Source organism: Rhipicephalus sanguineus, chromosome 3, assembly GCF_013339695.2.
Source record: "Rhipicephalus sanguineus isolate Rsan-2018 chromosome 3, BIME_Rsan_1.4, whole genome shotgun sequence".
Classification (NCBI taxonomy): domain Eukaryota; kingdom Metazoa; phylum Arthropoda; class Arachnida; order Ixodida; family Ixodidae; genus Rhipicephalus; species Rhipicephalus sanguineus.
In genome coordinates, this window is record NC_051178.1 from 105,560,100 (window position 1) to 105,581,119 (window position 21,020).

The window sequence follows — 21,020 nt, forward strand, 5'->3', positions numbered from 1 at the left end:
AGTGAAGATCTTCAGGTCTGTGAGGGTGGTACAGAGGGTAACCAAAGCTGAACGGCGACGCCCAACAACCGAACGTGTATTGCAACATCCAGAACAAGCAGTTCTTTTGATAGGCCTTCGTTACCTTTCTCACAAAGGTGATGCACTTTACAGCGTGTTCTTTTGACAACATACATACATACATACATACATACATACATACATACATACATACATACATACATACATACATACATACATACATACATACATACATACATACATACATACATACATACATACATACATACATACATACATACATACATGCGTTGATTATTACAGTGCAAATCGTAGGCCAGCCAAAGCCTGAAGAGCTTGAAAGGCAGCACGTGGCCAGACAGCAGAAAATCACTAATTACTTAACATAGAGAACAATACAACCACAGAAAATGGAACAGCAATACATAATGCAAAGAATGTAATGTCCAAAACCAAAATCAATAATGAGCTAACACATAGTTTAGTAATGCCTCATGTTGAAACTGCAAACGAATTTTCAGGCTGTGATCATGAAAATTCGTTTAAAGTACGTACGCCTTGCGAACTCACTCGATACGAATTTTAGGTCGGCAGCATTTTTGAGATACTCATATCCAAAGTATGCGACGAAAATACATATACGTTCCAGTTTCTTTTGCGATTAAATGCACAATGCGGCGATTTGATAAGAATGTAACGGGAATAACAGTGCATATTTACTGCAAGTTTGATGGTTTATATCTAGAAATCCTCCTCAACCTCAGGCTTCATTCCAAATTGATGTGGCTTGAAAACGCACCAACTACACTTTTTCAATTGCAATATGTGCTGTAATGTAATTGATTACAAATAACTAGCAAATTTTGGTAAATTATCCCGTTACTATGTTTGCATCCATCGCGCCGGTAATATACCTCGCTGGAGTAATCATCGTTCATCAGAACGATGAACAACCAACACGCCCAAACGTTCTCCCTTCTGGAGTAATCAAGCTCAAGGACTATAAATATACAATCTGTCAATCGTAATTTTCGAAAACTCAATATGTTCTAGAACAGAGGTCTCAAACACGTGGCCCGCGAACCTTTCGCTAGCGGCCCGACCCGAACATGACCGTCTTCCTCGCATATATATTTTTTTCTTAAGTATGTTCGTGAGCTACGCATTAATGACAGGTCTCAAGAATTCTTATCTTGAAGCACCCCACGCGGTCACTATGTGTTGAAATAAAACCGTGAAATAAAAACTCTTATTTCCGAATCGGCGTCCACATTTCAGCCATTCTGGAGATTGGTATCGATGTTTCAAGAATCCTCACTCCAAATCCCCTTCTGAAATTACCCATATATGCATAGGTCGGCAAAAAATGTGGAGCTCACTCAGACTCACTCACGAAACATATCTTACCCTTAGGGCTCACTCGGACTCAGACTCACCAAACGTTTCCTCATTCGGACTCACTCGGACTCAGACTCACTATAATTTTCCTCAACTGGACTCACTCGGACTCAGACTCACCAAAATATAATTCACTCGAACTCACTCAAACTCAGACTCACAGCTCGATCTGAGTCTGAATGAGTCTGAGTGAGTCGACTCATGAGTCCACTAGCCTATAATTAGCCTTTTTCTACCATAATGTCAATGCTCTTCAACGCCAATATCTCGCATAATCGGTGCGCTACTTAGCCCCTTTTGATCTCGTACCTTCAAATACGAGTTATCTGAGTTTGTTGTTCAATAAGGACCTTTTTATTGAAAGAGATGACTCGCACGAGATATTTTTATCAGTAACTTCCTGTGAAAAAGTTTGCGGGGGGAGGTCAAGGCACCTCCTCCCCCTCTCCCTCTTCATCTCACGCCTCTGATCAATAAATATTGAGCTGACGTATGAACGGTAGCGCGTTCAAGTATGCGGGACTACACGTGAGTATAAACGTGAGCCAACATAAGACTGATAGTAATACTGAAGTTGAGTAGACAGGACCATAGGTCGGCAAAAAATGTGGAGCTCACTCAGACTCACTCATGCAATATATTTTGCCCTTAGGGCTCACTCGGACTCAGACTCACCAAAATTTTTCCCAACCGAACTCACTCGGACTCAGACTCACAAAACTTTTACTCACTCGGACTCACTCAGACTCAGACTCACGTCTCGATATGAGTCTGAGTGAGTCTGAGTGAGTCGACTCATGAGTGAGTTTGCCGACCTATGCATATATGTGATATGGAGACGGCCTTTTTCAGATGGCAACGTTAGCTGACATCTTGTTCGAGCCCTTCCCCCTCCAACTTCCCTCGAGCTCCAACCTTCTTGGCTGTCCCGGCCCTTGTGGGACTGCATTTAGTGACTGCGGCCTGCTGGCTGAGGTAACTGTGGGACCCCTAGTCCAGAAAAAGAAAAAAAAGAATGGCGAAGCTTGCACTAAGTCTCGCAAGGCTTGAAACAGCGAAACTGGACGATCCTGAAGTCTAATCTGGTTGTTGCTAGGTTGTTGCTAGGCTTTAGCTAGGTCAGTCAGGACACGGTTGTCCAAACTCCAGAACCGAGTGTTCGCACCTCTCACAGATTTACTGGCACGTCGTCGTTGGCGTAGCGCTTCTACCGCTTTGGGCTCTTCTCGCAACCGCCGTTGTCTTTCCCGTTAACTATAGCATGGCAGCTTCGCACTAGTCGCGCCCAGCCTGAAGCTTCTTCCTTCCTTCCTTCCTTCCTTCCTTCCTTCCTTCCTTTCTTCCTTTCTTTCTTTCTTTCTTTCTTTCTTTCTTTCTTTCTTTCTTTCTTTCTTTCTTTCTTTCTTTCTTTCTTTCTTTCTTTCTTTCTTTCTTTCTTTCCTCTTTCCTTCTTCTTTCTTTCTTTCTTTCTTTCTTTCTTTCAATGCTTTTATGTCTTGTATCTCTGTTTCGTATCTGTTTCTTTCTATTTCTTCGTTTCTATTTCTTTCTCTTTCTAGCTCTTTTTATCTTTATTTCTCGTTTTTTTCTCTCTTAACCTTTCTATTTCTTTTTCAATCTCTTTCTCTCTATTTCTGCGTTTCTCTTTCTCTTTCTATATAGCTCTATCTTTCTTTCTATAGCTTTCTCTCTCTCTCCCTTAGTGAACCAGTGGTGAGTAGTGGGGACTGCCCAATTTTTGTGGCACATACCACTGATACCAGTTCATGATGATGATAGTTTTTTGATAGGCCGCACAGACAAATTGCGGCTAGCTTAAAGAGCTTCGCTCTTTAGGCTAGCCGGCCACACGGGCCCGGTGTGGGCTTAAAGAGCTTCGCTCTTTAAGCCCACACCGGGCCCGTGCCCGCCCCCCCCCCCCTCCCAAAAAAAAATTTTTTTTTTGCCATGGCATACAGAGTTCAAAACGATACTCGATCACATCTGCCTGCCCGACCCCCACTTCAGATCATGGGGGTGCCCCCCCCCCCCCCCGAAAAAAAATTTCTGGCTACGCCCCTGCTTTATGCCTACCTGAAGGCTTGACAAAAGGCTGTGATGGAGCTTTTGTTGCATACCTCAACCAGAAAAATTGGGGAAAGTAAGGACAACACTTTCCAACGTCGAATTTAAATATAGTTATTGTTTGCGAAATGACCTACTTGCGAAGCTATGGCATCCTCAGAGATGCGTAATTATGCCGAACGCGTTGCCGATGTTTCGTTAGGATCGCTTGCCATGACAATTCAATTTAGCACGCTCTTACGATCCATGAGTCCTTTCTGGTGAGTAAAGCATCTCCTGCGTAAGGGCCATGGGCTAGAAACAAGCGCTGGTTCCGTGCGATCGCGTCGATTTTCTTCGATAACTTATCACTATAGTCTAGAACAACCGGAAGGCATTTTCCAGATACATAATCGGAAAATAACACACTTTATTGGTGCTGACTTTGTAACTGAAAACGTATTTCGAGCTTCGCGATAAGTTCGAAGAAAGGGATACGTAAAAATTTCCAAAATTTAATTATATATAGAGCTCCAAGTAGTGTATCCCTTTTCAGAGGAACAGCAAAATAAAGTGGTTAAAGTACTTCTTAGAGGCTCAGTGTATAGAGCTCACTGCAACACTCCGTCCTCAAACGATGGTGGCTATCGCTGATTGGCATACCGCACAGCAAAGAAAACGAATGATATATTATAAGCGCTAGTGATTCGAATAGCTTTTCCGGGTAGTGGCTGAGTGATTTTGATGGTCCCGGGATTAGACTCATTGTCCCTATGCTTGATCGATTTACCGGGCGGCGTGCAGTTATTTCACAGGATCCCAGTCAAGTTCGATGATAATTCGAAAAATGTGGCCTGTGAAAGTGCCAATGTCGTTGTGGAAATCTCAAATCTTAATTGTCACGACAGAACGCGTGATGTTGCATTTACTCAGAGCTAACCTAATGTGTTTAACTTCTGTTAAGCACTTTAGTCGCAATAGCATGTGAGTTTTTAGCCCCAGAAGGATATACGGCCCCACTTTACAACGAATCAGTGTTCGTTATAATGGAACTGCTTGTGCGGATGCTTACTCAATATACGGAAGTTTTTTTTTAAAGATGTCTGTGGTGGTGCGTGGCAGGAATCATCCAGTGCAATACATACCTTCATGCTTTTCTCGGAGGTGTTGAACGACTGCGTGCACGTCTTCAAGACTCGCCCGGAAGGAGCTAAACTTGAAGTATACCACGACCTGCAAATAAGGATGCGGACGAAGGCATCCCAGTTGGACTTTTGGGAAGTTCTCTCTTGTTTTATTCCATTTTAGTTACCAGCGGGCTTCACAACATGCCGAATGCAGGTTTTAATATAGCCTCGACTAATTTCGCAGTGTCTGCCCATTGGGATTTAAAAGCATGGTAGACGATAGCGTGAGGAAACCTTCCCGGACAGTTAATCTCGTCATTGCTATGAAGCACGGATAAAGCATGGGCAGCCATGTGCGTGTATCTACCTCTTCTCCCTTTCCATCCATATTACTGCAAGAAACAGTGGCAAGCACGGAGAGACAACTTTTGTCGCCCGTATTGTCCACGGCAGTTGTAACAAATATGAGGCGATCAGTAAATTGCCCGCTTTAATGCTACTGGGCAGGAATCGAGAATACGTACGCTATGGATCCTGGGCCTCATTCACGAACCCTTGCTTTGGTAAGTTTTCTTGACAACTGACATTCCACCTGAGCTAATGATATGTTCCTAACAATTGGCCGGCAATTTACCAAAACCTGTGGCATAGAGAGCTTTTTTTTCTGAGTAAGCGCCCATTTCTTGGACCAGCTAAGTTACCCATAGCGTTACGGTATCTAATTCACTAAAGTAAACATAATACTTGCTGTGGTTGTACGTGCCAAAACCGCAATATGATTACGAGGCACGCTGCAGTGGAGCACTCAGGATTAATATCGACCACCTACAGTTTTTCAATATGATACTCAATCTAATTACAAGGGTTTTCTCGCATTTCACCGCCATTGTTCACTAAAGTGAGGGCTAATAAGAGCTCTAACAGCACTACTGACAGGCATGTTGTCATCTTACGAACAGTTATGGCCTAAAACGTATTAATGAAAGTGGAGGCCCACTGCCTAGAAGAAGTGGGCCCCCTCCGCAAAACTTCGTAAGTTCTGGAACCTTCATTGACTGCGTGCCTGAGACAACGATGATCCGGGACATTTGCAGTTAAAAGCAGTTCTACAACAATTCTTGTGTGAATCCGGGCCGAGTTTCCTGTTAGATTGCGAAAACGAAATTTGGCGTCACTAATGAGCCATTACTAATAATAAGTAGTAAAGAAATGAGCGACGGCAATAAAGAGGCGCAGCCTGAAGCGCTGCCCAGAGAACGCATTCATGACTAGGTAATTTGGAACGCGAAGCCAAACGTGTGTTCAACATAGAGCATTATGCATGTGACGCGGAGAGAAAAAAGGTTGCAAAGCTGGAATATAGTACGCTGTTTAAAATTACTCTGTACTACAGAAAAGTGCACCCCGATATAGTCAATTGTTTGAAATGTATTGGGCAGATTTCATGCGGTGCAACCCAGGCTCACAGAATTTCGCAGTTTGTGCGAAAACGTTTATATGTGCAAAAACGTTTATATTACGATTGACAAATCGATGCATAACTCCGAATAAACACTACAAGGTCACCGTCACCGCATTCCCTTACACACTCTGTCATTCCCTTTCGCGACAATCACCTTTCGCGGCCAGCGAGACGATCGGCAGCGATTGATGACAGGAATTACAGCAAAGCGAGCGAAAGCAGCCACTGCACTTCGTCGCTTTTTCACCATACCTTGGATGGAGACAAAGGGTAGTTCAGCTGTCCTCGCGGTCTGAGCCTGTCCCAAGTCTTGTGCACTGCGCGCCATATGTCGACTTCTGTGCACTGCGAGCAGCCTGGAAGCGAATGGTAGAGATATAACATGGGACATATAACTAGACACACACTTATAAAGTGAGTTGAGAGCTTATTTACCAAACATTTATTTGCATTCACCCGCTTTGGGGACATTGTGTCGTCACAAAGAGGCATCAGACACTCAATTAAACTTCTGTTTCCTAAGTGATCTTTGCCATGGACCGGATAGTTTTGCTAATAAGTCAACCAACAGGGTTGGCTGAAGTATTTTCTTACGAACTTGTTTTTGCGTTTGAATACAGAACATGATTTTCTTTCCTATTTCCTGTTGCACACACTACTCATCAACATGGCAAATACATGGTACTGACGCACAAAGCTAGTCATCATGCTAATTTACGAAATGCAATGGTAACTAACTGCCTTGAGCCAAGCCATCGGCCTCCTAGGGGAGGCACGAAGAAGCTGTGGATTTGAAATGCACAGTTGGCACAAACATTCCAACGATTGGCGCGTATATGGTTCCGTGTGGCCGTGTGAAACACACACACACACACACACACACACACACACACACACACACACACACACACACACACACACACACACACACACACACACACACACACACACACACACACACACACACACACACACACACACGGCAGTGACGTAATGTCAAATTCGTTTGTACAGACAAGACTTCCCGCTAGGTGTTTAGTTATATTTATATTTCTGCACACAAGCACCGCAGCGCCCTTCCGTAAATGCACAGTAAGAGCTGACATCACGCAGCTATTTGTGAGAACTAGCTAGAGCCTTTAATGGCAACACATTCAAGCAGAATCGCGCTGGCTCGTACTAGCCACAGAGCCAGAGATTAAGCAATTCTTTCCCTCTTCGAACGTTCCCTATGCGATTCTAATACATTTTTCGGAGTTTATGTGCATTTCATATAATTTCCATTATGTGCGCATAACCGTCGTATGGAAGACACACGGAATTATTGAAATAGGCACGGAACCTTTCAGTTGGGATGCTCGGTAGACTTTAAAAAAGAGCGCACATTATGATATATAAAAAAAAAAATAGGGGAAAGCAGGGACAAAGCAAGACAGAGCCGGGTTGGGTACTTTGCATTAAAAGAGGAGAAAGGGGAGGAAGAAATTAACGAAAGCAAATCAGGCAATAGTGGCGTCACCTTTTCCTGCCGTGTTCTCGATGGCACACGACGGCGAAGCGTACGTGTCCTGACGTGAGTTGTACGCCAGCTCTAGTTCGCTGGCATCTTCGCTCAGGCCAGCTGCTGACAAGCTCACTGCCGTATGCCTGCCTCCTGTTTTCAGCAGTCTCTCGGCCATGTAGCTTGAACCAAAAAAGAGAGCGGGAGTGCCTCTCATACTGTGAGAACATAGTTGCCGCAGCAGCTGCGGCTCCCAACATCACTGAGACGACTTCTTATACACAAGGTCGATTTCGCGCTAGGCAGGTTCGTAACAAAAGCGCTAGCATGGCGTTATATTAGGTACATTATTAGGGAAGGCACCCAGCGAATGGTAAAGATAACTCATGAAAGAAAAGCTTTGTGAATTCGACTCTTGTGGGTCCGTATAGGCCGGGGGTCCAATACCAGACATGGCTGTCTGGCAGCACGCTTGCGCGTATTTATGGTCAAACTCGTCAACTGCTTGAACGAATTGGAACGACCAACTTTTGAATACTTTTGAAAAATAACTAAATTCTGATCTTGCATGGAAGCAAAAGCATTTTTCGTAATTAACAACAGCAACTACGAATTGTTTTTGCTTTTACAGACCGTCATTTAGAGCCCAGTTGTGTGAGCTCAATATCCACGCTTTGCGTTATTCATTACAGCATAAGCTTGTAATCTTTATACTAAATGCGCCTGCAGAAGCGCTTGGCTAAGCAATGACTGTATGCAAGCAGAGAGTGAATATTTACCTGGCAATTTTCTTCTGATAATTCTCGTAGATAGTGTTGCCAGGAATTGGATCCAGCAGTACGATGACGTCGGTTTGCGTGTCGCAAGTCACTGAGACATTGTTTGCATGCAAAAGAGATTAATAAACGACATCGCGAAATACGCTTCTGGTGATTCGAAGATATCTCTCTTAAAGCCTTAAACATCAGGAACTATTCATACCTGCGTAAAAAAAAACAAGAAAGAAAAAAAAAACAAATATGACATTACTTACCGAGGCTGTCACCGTTGCCTTCAACGCACTCTCTTGGCGGCTCTATATGTGAAAGTAATAGGATGACAGAGGCACGTTTAGGCCGGCGGTATATTGAGAACAGCGCGTTCGAAAGATGAGAGAACCAACCGAAATGACATAAGCCGTGTCGCACGCCATGTCAGGGTAACTACAAGTCGCGCTTATAACCTATTCCCATTGAAGAGAAAAAACTGAATTGCATCAGCTAGAATTGAACGTCTCCTCGTGCCTAATAAGACCGAAACAGCGTGCGTATGAAAGCGGACATAGTCTATTAGTTAAGCGTTGTAAACGAATAATTACCAGCATTGTGTCAGGCGGCACTGGCACGGGCCTCGATGTTTAAAACAAATGGTGAAAGATTTACAGTACTCTAATGCGGGACTCTAATACGGGAGGGCCCTAAGCCGTCCAGCCATTAAACCGTGAGCTGCCCTGGGGCCTCAATTACAGGGCTCAAAGCAGATAAAATCTCCCCAACAGTAAGCTTACATTCCTCACACTGGTGAAGTGAATATGTACAAAGGCTTTATGAGATAGTTACACTTACAAACGCAACCCTAAATGAAAAACAATGTGTCATGCCTGGTAAAGGACGCCATGAAACCATGATGCAATGCTCCTTTCAACCGGCACGGCTCCCTTTAATAAAATAATGCTGTCGTTGAAATGCTAAAAATGAGTCAGTATTGTTCAGTGCATTATTAATGCGTGCATCGCGACGTTAGAGCACAATTGGTTTCATGTACGAAGTTTGTTCCTTGAATCTCAATCGATTGACCAAAGTGGGGGCGAGACGAGCAGTGGCGCTGGTGGTTGTCTCGTCTCCTGCTTCTGGTTCGTCTTGGTTAACGCTGAGAACTTTTAACCCTAACGGGTTCGTGAACCACCCCTCGTATTTCGTGAAAAAAATACAACCTGCAGAAAGCTGACGCTGCTACGAACAGCTCAGCCAAATCTTGCAGTCGTGCGCAGCAACGAGAGTTTACAACGGGAACGTGAATTCGCCATTTTCTCAGGTGCCCTCTTTTGGTACGGAGGCCTGTGTTCGCTTTGTTCGGAGCAGCCGGGCCCTGCTCTTTGACGTCAAACAAAAGACAGCGCGTTATTGACCAACAGCTGACATAATAGAGGCGTTTCGATCAGTTCCTCTTCTTGCCACTCAGTGCCGCCACGTGCCGGCATGGCGTTCCGTAGTCTGTTAACATTACACAGTAGCCACACTACCGCGCTCAGGCATCACAACGGGAGAGAGCAATCGCGTTTCATCGCGTGCGCTCAAGGTCTTGAGGCGAGCTCACGTAGCTTCTTTCCCCCGTGCGATCCCTTCCTGGGTAGCTTCCAGCGTGCTCGTCGGGACAAGGAGAGAACGCGCTTAAAGTGTGCGACAAATCCTTGTAACCCTTCTCGTTCCTTACGGATTCGAGAAAAGTTTGCAGCAATCGATTCGTTAAACAATGAACTCCTATACTGAGGTTATTCGATGATTACTTGGAAAAGTGGATCAGGAGCCATTTAAAAGTTATGCATCAACTAGGCTCAACCGAAGTTCTATTGGAGAATCACAATATCGCCCCAATGTTTCTGCGTTCGTTTTTTGCCCTTCGTACTAAGCCTCACGTAGTTGCGTTTTCCTGACAACGTAAGCCTACAGAGAAAACTCACTGAGAAGGTGGTCAAGTCTGGAGTGAAAGCTCTTGAGGGTGGGTAGCAACGAGTTCTTCAGTGCGCTGCGCTTCAGCGGAGCGCCGTTGACCAGTAGAGAGTACATTCTCGCCACCAGCACGACCTGCTCTTCTAATCTGGGTGCCGAAAGTAGTCGGGCCACGGCTTGCTTACGCGTGCAGAAAGAAAGACCCTCGGGAAACTCAGGAAGCAGTTCCCGGATGCCCCTGCGATTTGGCAACAAAGCACTGGGAATATTGTTGCCAGCCTTATAAAATTAGGTCTGCTAATACGTTATGGAGCGCCGATGACTATAGCGCTACATAACTTGGACAGCACGGAATTATTGTATTAAGTTTATGACACTTTTGTATCCTATCAGGTTTACCTGAAAATATAAGAGAGAGAGAGACAGGAGAGAAAGAAAGGAAAGACAGGGAGGTTAACCAGAAGCAGTCTCCGGTTTGCTACTCTGTACGTGGGAAGGGGAAAGGGGATGTAAAAGAATGAAAGAGAAGAAGAAGAGTTTGTGACGACAGCACGGGACAAAATACCACAACAACAACAAAAAGAAAACGAAGTCATAACCGCAGTCCAAGTACTACACAGCAACATTTTCTTCCAGCAGTCACAGTTTGTTCTTGCATATCATATACCACAAATAGGGTACGAAGAACATAGAATGATTACGTGGTTTTTCGCACTAACGCCATGTTTTTTAAGCTTACCATAATTAGAAGTGGTAACATGGATCAGTCATGCTCATCATAAAATGGCCCCATTCCGTCGCCCAAATAGGAAAAAGCTGTCACTTCGGAAAGTGACCGAGGACTACAGGCTGCGCTCCTGTTTGCGTTAATGGAAACGTATTGCTTCTGCTTTGAGGCACTCTGAACCAACGAAGGTCGTTAGATTTGTAAAGCGCGTTGGCTTCTGTGGTAATCGGATAAAATATGGAACGGTGTAAACGCGTTTATGAAGTAAAAAAAGAGTTCAATTTGGATAACCGTGCACTTGCAAATTGCGACTTGGACTGCATGAGTTACCTGAAGCTGTAGTATCCGTCGATTATCTGGCTCAGCCGGCGTGGTCGGTCCTTGTTGATTCTCTTCATTGTCATTGCCAGGATAAAACCTAAAGAAAGATGAAATCAGCGTTCACTGTTAAGTCTTCCATTCACTAGCGCGAGAGTGCACCCGAATTAGAGCATGTTCTTTCTGTACTCTGAGTACAATCCTACGAACCGTGTTTCAAGACCACCATACTCGGCGTGCCTCAGCGCAACCGATAGTATACAATAGGGGAAATTCAGATGTTGCGTGCGACGCCCGTGGTGCGCGAGAGCTGATGACGTGAGCGCACAAAATCTGCTTTTGTTCTGTATTTACGTGTCACACAAACATCTTCAGCTATCGGGAGAAGCTTGGTAAGCGCCACCACCATTGTAAAAGCTTGTTTTAGTAGCTTCGAAGCTTGTAGCCTTGACAGACGAGCCACTGAATTTCTTTAGAGCAAGCACGTTTTTCTTCTGCTCTGAACGACCCTTTACGAAATGACAGTTCACAACGGACACACAATCTGGTAAGGTAAATTTAGATATTTTTCGTCTGACGCTGAAAACTTCACGAATTTTTCGTATTTGCTCCCGTCTTCTGTAATGCGCCACTGGGTTCCATTGAAGCAACATAAATGTTGATGATGTGGCGCAGAAAAGAAGGTAGTGCTGCTTGCTGAAAAATAACAGAATGTTTCAAAAGAGTACGTATCTGGTAAACCAAAGAAAACAAAAATATTTAACTCATGAAATTTCTCAGATCTTTATATTTCGCTAATTTGTAATATGTGAATGTCCGCTTTCTGGATGCTCAATGTCGGTTTTTGGGTTGTGACGCAATCTCTAACGGAGCCTCACGTCATAAAAACTAGGTATATTAGGGCTAGACTTCAAAAGAAACTTCTTACGCTAGAAATGTCCATAAAATAAATTTTCAGCCAACCTCGATGCTGGGCATATCAAAAACAACGGCGTCAGCTGGCCAATGAAAAAAGCTCACTTGGGAATTGAAAATCTTATGAATGTGGCTCCAGGTTATTTACTGTATTGTGGTGCCGAAGAAAGAGAAGGACAGTCACATGCTGATACACACGCCGGACAAAGGTTGCATTGCACCTTGCGAGTGCCTTCCGAAGGCAAGAAATGACAGGCGCGGCCGCATCCACAACACAGCCTCGTGACATCGCACGCCTTCATCTCGGTTGATGGGCAATGTCAGGCAGAGTTACAAAATATTTATTGGGGTGGCATCAGACACGGCAGCCATTCTATACTGCCAGTAGACGTGTTGCCAAGTGCGCTGAAAATGTACACTCAGTGAGGTATGAGCAACCGGTTTAGTTGGGTAGCTGGACGATCAGTAGGGCGAGACAGCTAAGGGCAAAGCAAGCTATCTCAATATATACGCGCTTCGCTAATCGTTAAGCACATCAGTTCCAGGAAGCAGGAACGGCACTGTGTTCCGAATGTCCACAAATTCGCAATTGCAGGAGTGTCATCTCAACATGACTTCATTGTTAGCCGAAACGACATTTTACATATGGAGAACGAGGCAGCAGCAAGAAAGCAGTGAAGTTACTCACCATCCAGGGTCCCAACTATCTCGGCATCGGTAAGTCTCGCTGTTTTGTCAGCAACCCGGAACTCCCGGGGACACGCGGGCGTTGTCCACAAACCGCCGCCACCGATTATCGGCAACTTGCTGTTGGACCACGTAGACACCGTTCCCAAGTGAACTGCCATCATAGATAAACGCCAATGGCGAAGGAAGCATGTCGGAGCAGGTTATAAGAGGTAAAAACGGAGATTTCTTCGTCTCTAATTTATCGTTTTTGAAGATTGCGGAAAGTAAGGAAAGTCAAGGTAGGCCGGATAAAGCTGGCGCGCACACAGAACTGCGTTTATTTCCTGCATGTAAAGGTGAAAAAGCTAAGTAAGTAGGAACACAAACCAATATGATTGCAAATTATCTCTGCTTACACTGTGTAGTCTGACTGCTTGGGTCGATTGGTGTTGCGTAAAAGTGTATGAAGGCCTTTGTCAACCACTGATTAAAAAACAATACGTTTATTCGTGCAGTATATGCGTTCAGAGTTACTCTGTCGCAGTATATGCATTCAGAGTTGTATTAATCGAAGGAGGTGTCTGCTTTCTTAATTGCGTGTTTCTTACAAAGTTGCGAAAATACTTGAGATAGAACTGATGCATTAGAACATTAGACCCAAGCAGGGATAATGATGGTGACGAAGATACACGAAAACGATTTGTTCATAAGCAGACCAAACAGGATATGAGCTATGAGCACCCGAGTTCTATATGACATGAATAAATAGTAGCGTAGGAGGTTGTTGTTCTTGCTTTGTTTATATAGTTCGAATAATGTTGCAGTAGGTGTAACAATATGTGCAACAAAATTGATTGAAATAAATATGGAGGCTAAGCTTTCTTTACTTTTGCCTGCATGTCGATTCGTGAATATTGTTTTACTTCTACGTTACAGAGGGGAAAACTGTGCCCACCGGCCACCGTGGGTCCGTACACGTGGTCTACGACGGCGTGTCCTTGGTCCACGTGCCCGTAAGGTTTCAGCGTGCCCATCACGTTTTCGGCCGTGTCCCGTTGTGCGTACTTGCTAGCCACCAAGCCTTTGAGCACGTGACCCAGGGCGAGGCTCATGGTAGCGTTGTGGGCCACACCAACGACACCTTGCTCCTGCACGCTGCACAGTGGGGGAGGTTGGCACGTGTGTTCGACCATGCCTCGTAGTTCAAGCGAGTCAAACGAATGAAACAAAAATAAATAGCGATATTTCATGCACACGCCTGCTAGGAGAGGTTAAAGAAATGAAAACATTAGGCTCTCGATCGCGCCATTACTCCGCATACCGAACCCTCGACCTCAGCAGCGCAACGCCTTAGTCAATGAGCCATCGCGGCTACTGTGAGGAGTGGAGGAAATCTGCAGCAAATGCAGGACAACTCTATCATTGTTCTTAGAGCCGAAATAATATTGGTATGGCAAACATAAACAGTTAAAAAAATAAGCATCACATTTGCTTCATAAAAAAAAGACGTGCCCTGAAGTGCCCCTTGTACTTTACTAGATGTCACAGCTCGGATACCACCGTAACGTAATGTCACCATGGAGAAAAACCTGCAAATGTACTACATTGCTCAGCGTTCCTAAGCTTCGAATGGTAGTTTGATGCGGCCTCGGGCTAGCAACCTGATACCTCAGCAGGTTAGCCAAGGTCGTCAAACGACTGCATCAGAAAGGATGGGTTCAATTTCCAGATAATGTCAAAATTTTCTTCAACATTGAAGCGTTATTTTGGATAAACACATACATGTTCCTTCTGGTACTGCGTGCTCTTTTTAGAGCTAAAATTTTTGTTGACAGGTTTTACTTCGCAGGGCAGATTTATGCAAAGCTAGTGTTGTGTAAGAGCAACGCTTTTTCGTGGCAGTTGTCCTCACTCACGCACGTGGTGCCATCGAGGTAGCTTCGTTGTCCAAAAAACTCACCCTGCCTGACGCCATCAATTTACATAACACAGATGCAACACGTTATGACTACCAACGCGATGCTATGAGTATTCGCAATGCCCACGAACTACAGGTGGCGCGCTGTGCGATTCAAGATGGCGCCCGGAGGAGGGTCAACCCGTTTCTTAGCATAGGAATAGATAGGACGTACGGCCAGCGCCACTTTCACCGGATGAAGTCATGAGCTGCACTGAAATGGATATGAAACCAAAATACTTTTCCAAACCATGGAACGTGCTAGCCACCTAATTACTTGCTGCGGTGTGAAAGGTTATATTTTAGCTCCGTTACCTTGCATCAACGATGCTTGGCGAAATCCTGTGCGTGCTACAGAAAACTGCATGAACTAGAATTGACGTATGAACTGAACGGCACTCCGAGGTAGCACGTACCGAGCCTGGCTGACGGACTTGCCGCAGCAGTAGGACGCCAATGAGAAGCGCCATCGCTGCTGCACGGGACCGCATGTTTAACGTTCGTGAAGATGGTTTGCAAACATTACGCCGTCGTCATTACTTACGCAGTCCGGAACTCGGAGTTACTTCTTCAACGGAACACAAGCATTTAACATCCCATTCAGCAACGCTGGCCGTGTGCAATTCGCTTCACTCGTATGTTCCAGGTTCGATCAGCACGATCGAAACATGAATATCGAAAAGATTGCACACGTATGCTTTTCGCAGCGTCGTAGAATTCGACATTGCGAAAAATTCGTCGAACAACGATGCCGTTCGGAAGGTGCCGGTGAGGCGTGGATTGTGGCCGTGACTGCACGTTTCACCGCACTAACCATTTCGCTTGGCTGGTCGAGCTCGAGCGTTTTGGCGGCATGGGGCGCTCCATAATATCCACAAAAATTACGCTACATGCAATGCACAAGAAAAACTACGCTTTTATATTGATCTCGCTCAAGGATCATCATCATCATCATCATGATCATCATCAGCCTGTCTACGCCCACTGCAGGGCAAAGGCCTCTCCCATGTTCCGCCAATCAACCCGGTCCTGTGCTTTCTGCTGCCACGTTATACCTGCAAATTTCTTAATCTCATCTACCCACCTAATTTTCTGTCTCCCCCTCACACGTTTGCCATCTCTCGCTCAAGGATATTATACATGAAATACAATCAAAGTGACTTACGAGCGTGAAATAACGTTAAAGGGGACGTGAAGTGCAATTAGCTCCTCGTGAGTTAGCAGCTGATCGTTCATCGTCGCTGTCACTCTCGGTGCTTTCACAACCTTCTACGTCCAGTGAAAAATCCTCGTCGTCAAGATGGTTTCTTTCAACATCACTGCTGAAAGCAATCCGAAAAATTGCCTCCGCCGATCGACTTCGACCACTCAGCGTCACCACGTTTGCAATTAGTGAGACGTCTGGGCGCGGAGAACATTCTGCTCTCAAACCGCGGCCAACGAGGAGGAGGAGGAGGAGAAAAACGGAAGGACAGGGAGGTTAGCCAGTTCTCAGACCGGCTGGCTACCCTGTGCTGGGGAACGGGGTAAGGGAATAAAAGATGATATAGAAGAGATGTTAAAGGAAAGAAGAGAGAGAGAAAAAAGTCACAGTTTCGCCGCAAGGCCGAAGCAATGAATGCGATAGCAAGAAACTAATGATATATGAAGTGAGGCTCGCCAATGGATACTCTCAGATTGAACGGCGCTCCTGTTGCAAAGACGGCCGAAGCAGCGAAGGAAACTAGCGTGCTCAAGTGTCGAGCTATGACACTTGATAGTTCGCGCTCATCTTCTGTTTGTTCGTTTAGCGGCGTCCCTTGAGCTCGAGTTTGTTTTCGTACGCTCCGTAACATGAGCGCGGACATCACGGTGAAAGCGTGAAACATCCCTCTTCCCCTCAGCACAAGAAAACCGCGCGAGCAGACAGCGGAAGGGCAAAGTTCTCCCTGCGCAAGTATAAGAAGAAGCGAGCGAGCTCGCCGACGACTTTTAAACGCGCCTGTCGCGCTCCTAACGCCATCTCGCTGGTAATGAAGAAACGCTTATAAGCGCAGCCGTCTCTGAGTCCGTCCAGCGGTAAACGGTGTGTATATAACGCTCGCCGTTACCTACTTGGAGGATCTGCGTGTCGTGGCGTAGTGGCTAGCGCCACTCGCTGCGGAGGAAGAGGTCCGTGGTTCGATTCCGCGCTTCGGAAGCATTTTTCTGAATTATTTTTCTTTGGGACTTTTGTATATATATACATACTTATACATATACGGTGCATGACGGCGGCGACGGCGACGGCGACGGCAAAATCCAGCCGAGACTGTCCATATAATTGCTATCGCAATAAAAAGGACAGTAATGCGACAAACGATACTACTTAAAGTCTGTCTCTGAGACTAGCTATCCGCAAGAAGCGCAACAACGCTCTCAAAGCTTTCCGTGCCGAGGCCAACAAGCAAATAGCAAATCGCTTGCAGTGTGCTGCCACCTATCAACAAACGTACAAAAACAAGCGGCGCAGCGCTGGCTATGAAACCAACACAACGCTGGTGAAGGACGGCATTGAGAGCGTTCGCTCCACAAAAGGCGTGGAGCGGACGCGTCTTCGAATGACTGAAACGTCGCTCGCACGATTCATAACAGCGCTTTCCTGACAAAGGATAGAGGCCCTATTTGAATGTATCGCCAACTTGAGATGATGAGCACATCGCGACCTCCCGCGCACATTGTTATGGGATTCATGCACTACAAAAAAAAAAAAAACAAAACAAAAAAAAAACTGACGAATGCTACATGCAAGTAAAACAGGGTGAGTTTCAACTGGAAATATCAGACGATAACATTTAACTAACCTACGTGGCTAGAGAAGACCTCGCGAAGCTGATATGTGTACGCTGTGGGCTATCATTGAAATCGCGAGTTGCCACGTACTTTCACGAAAACTTCGCGTCTCGCAAGATTTCTTGTGTCACGGAGGGCCCGGTTCACTGATGCAGGGAACATGCAAAGTCGTAGTGTTCCTTTCTTGCCAACGCGTTAACGCTGAGGCTAGCACAGCCGAACAAGGGAGCGACTGCGTAGTGCTGACATTTTGTCGTCTACTAACCCTCCTCGAGAGGATGTCCTTGAATTCCGCTTGGCGGCGCGACAGTCTATGGGCATTGCGAATAATTGCCGCGAAGCAGATATGCTGTCACCGAATGGTCGTGACTTAATACCGACCCCGCGTTGACTACAGAACAGGAGTCATTACCCGGGTCTTCACCGACTCCTACATCTTCTACCCAGCTTACGCACCTAACTTTTTGGTAATGTATTTTTACTTAGCCGAGCCACTAAAATACAAACAGTACTGTTAGCGAAAGTGGACAGATGGCCGAACACGGTATAGGTGCAATGACTGCATATGTAAGAGTTTTTCGTTGTCTTTTCTTTAAGCTTGGCTTAACCTAGCTGGGACATCTCACATGGGGAGCCAGCGCTGCCCAGGTGGCGCGCCTAAAATTCCTAAAATTTACGCGATGCGCCGCCCTAACGAGCTAGCTGAGAAACATTTAGTAATACAGAGTCGCCGCAAGGCGTACGTTGGCAGGTTTCAACGTGCCCGCACACACCTTGCGGCACGTTCAAACGCATGCTGAACGTCATTCGACACTACCACGGCTTTTGCTCGATGTGCATCGTTTTGCAGGTCTTTTGGAACGCGCAAGACTACCGAAGATCGGGACACTTCGCTGCACTGTAGCGCAGCGGGCGAGCAGCGATGCCACTGATTATTCTCCGTTGCGGTTTCAGCGATGTGATGTGAAGTCGAAAGGACGGAAGCTGTCCAATGCGAGGTATGTCTATGACTTGGAAAAAGCTGTTTTTCGCAGAGACAGCGATTGTGACGTTTCGGCAAAGTGTCAAGCACAGTACGACGTAAACTTACAGGTGTGTTCAAATTGAGCTAGCGAAGCTCGACGCTGTATGCAGTGTGCTTGTTGTGCGACCGCTTTGAAATAAAATTAGTGCCTCAGGCAGCACTGAAAACATTCGGCCCAGTGAGTGACAGCTGTTTTGAGCGAGCATATCACATTTACGTGCTATATTATAGAAGTTGTTTCGCTACACGCTTTCCATTGAGGTGTTTTCAACGGCTTGCATGTGCTCGCTAAATGCTCGTATCGCAGTCTTTAAAGAAAGGTTTTTGAAGCTGACGGTGAAGCGTGAAATAAATGTAAAAAGGCCGGTGTAAAGTGGAGATCAGTGGCGTTAGCGGAAATACAAACATGTCGCAGAGGTCGTGCTTAACTACGTCTACTCGCCATCGTCTGCAGACCGTTTGCAAACTTGCGATCGGCTGTCGTCTAAGCCTGATACTTTAAAAAATAAGAAATGCCTTTGAGGAACCTAGTGGTAATTGACTTCGTGGTGGTTCCGCGTTTGACATGCAGTGTGTGATCAGTAATGGAACATGCGTAGACAACAAGGTTTTTCTAGCGGTCATGGTTTTGTAACCGGTCTAGAGCTGTGCACGTGACAGTGACGTATAATACCGTTTTGCTCGAACGTAACGCGAGTTTTTTTCTAGATATTTGCAACCGAAAGTCGACCCTCGCGTTACAATCGAATCCAGAAGTTTTATTTTTTTTTCTTCCTGGACGTAATGAAAACTCACCCCTGACGTTACGATCGTGGTCACGTTACAGTAGAGTAAATACGGTATGTGTGATGTACGGCGCGATGCTTATGCAACCTAAGCTGTCATGTGCTTTCTTTAACTTTTACAAGGCCAGTTTCAAATAAACGATTTGTGATGTTTTCCAGAGCGCCAACCCATGTGCATCGGTGGAAAGCGAGGCCGAAGGGAGTACAACTATGCTCTGGACAATTTTTTTTTTCAGTTAATAAATACAATTTTGATTTTCGAGTTTTGATTGTGGCATCTGTGAATACAACAATACCGCCGGTCTCGACGCTTCTTTTTCCTCGTTTGATGATCGCCCACGGCGGCATGGTTGACGTTACTAGCCACTTGTATTTGTTTGTATGCCCAAGTGTTTCCGGCCGTGCCCGACAGGGCGGCGCACACTGTCCGCGGAAGCTCCAGCGCTGGTTCCCCATGGGAGGATTCTTATCTTTCACAGTGCAGTGCTAAAGTGCTCTCACTTCTTGAGTAGTCCGTTTCCGTGCTGCGGTTGAGGTCCACTGTTGAAAGTGTGTGACAGCATGTAGAACATGGCGCACTTTTCTCCGTCGCTTAGGCTGGCCTCGTCGAACGGCTGCAGGGGCTGGGCGTTGCCTAGCATGGCCTCCAGGATGGCCGCCTTGAGCTCACGCGCCGAGTCCACCAGGAAGCGCTCGCCGCCGTTAACCAGACGCTGGTGGTCCACGAAGTCGATTGAGAACCTGGGAACACATAGTGTGTGGAATTTGCTAAAGAAGCAACCGATGATGACAACAGAAAACGAAATTGTAGCTCATGTGTAGCAAAATAACAGCGCCATCGTTGACACTGCATACAGAAGCACCCTGTTCTACACAGCCCGCCGACAAAGTGTTCACAGCTGTATAGCGCGTTTGAGTTATCCAATTTATGTTTACTAGACATGCAACTCGATAGGTGCGCTTCATGAGTGCTAAACTAATGAGTTTACAACATGCACGGACTGTGTCTTTTCCCTGTTCTTATGTGCTAAGCCGCCCAGTAGCTACGTAAATGAGCCGGATGAAATCAGACGGGGAAAAAACTTGCTGTAGCATGAAAAAAAGAAAAAAAAAACAGAAAGAAGACGATAGCGAAAGTGGAAGATAAAGCGCCATAAAACGTACAACTATTCCGTCCCGTTTTTATTACGTTCTGCCTGACGCTAAAATTTATGTTTCTGCCCAGCGTAAGAACGTACAGGAACCAGCAGCATTCCGGAAGTGCTCTATCAAGCGCTCTTCGCCTTGACCGGAAACCCCTTGATATTTATTTCAGAACGTATAGTATTGCCTGCTCTGACACGATCTCCTTATCTTCCCGGTTCGGTCCCTACCTGCGGCAAGTTGATTTTCCAACCACTTTAATTCCTTTCTATTTATGTCACATTTACTGTCCTACAGTTAGGACATACAAGTAATGTCCCCTATACCTTTCTTAGCTTCATCGTGAGCTTGTTTCATTAAGCCCAATATATCAGTTACGCACAAATGAGACCATTCTAGACTGTAGCAAGG

General features: G+C 45.6%; 1 protein-coding gene across 1 annotated transcript; it reads right to left on the reverse strand.

Annotated features, from left to right (window-relative positions):
* Positions 1-7,550: 7,550 nt before the first annotated feature.
* LOC125757859 (uncharacterized) lies at positions 7,551-14,038 on the reverse strand. Its single transcript, XM_049414080.1, has 6 exons — positions 13,845-14,038; positions 12,909-13,061; positions 11,318-11,405; positions 10,272-10,498; positions 8,332-8,422; positions 7,551-7,734 (listed from the first exon to the last, which is right to left on the reverse strand). The coding sequence occupies exons 1-6, from the start codon at positions 13,999-14,001 to the stop codon at positions 7,551-7,553; spliced, it is 900 nt and encodes a 299-aa protein (XP_049270037.1). The 5' UTR covers positions 14,002-14,038.
* Positions 14,039-21,020: the final 6,982 nt, after the last annotated feature.

What these genes read in the sequence shown, in the direction of transcription:
- LOC125757859 (XM_049414080.1), bottom strand. Translation starts at nt 14,001, where the DNA reads ATGAGCCTCGCCCTGGGTCACGTGCTCAAAGGCTTGGTGGCTAGCAAG. An exon ending in GTACGGACCCACGGTGGCCG is followed by an intron (nt 13,062 to 13,844) that starts GTGGGCACAGTT and finishes CTATGATGGCAG; the next exon opens with TTCACTTGGGAACGGTGTCT. An exon ending in TATCAGAAGAAAATTGCCAG is followed by an intron (nt 7,735 to 8,331) that starts GTAAATATTCAC and finishes TTTTGGTTCAAG; the next exon opens with CTACATGGCCGAGAGACTGC.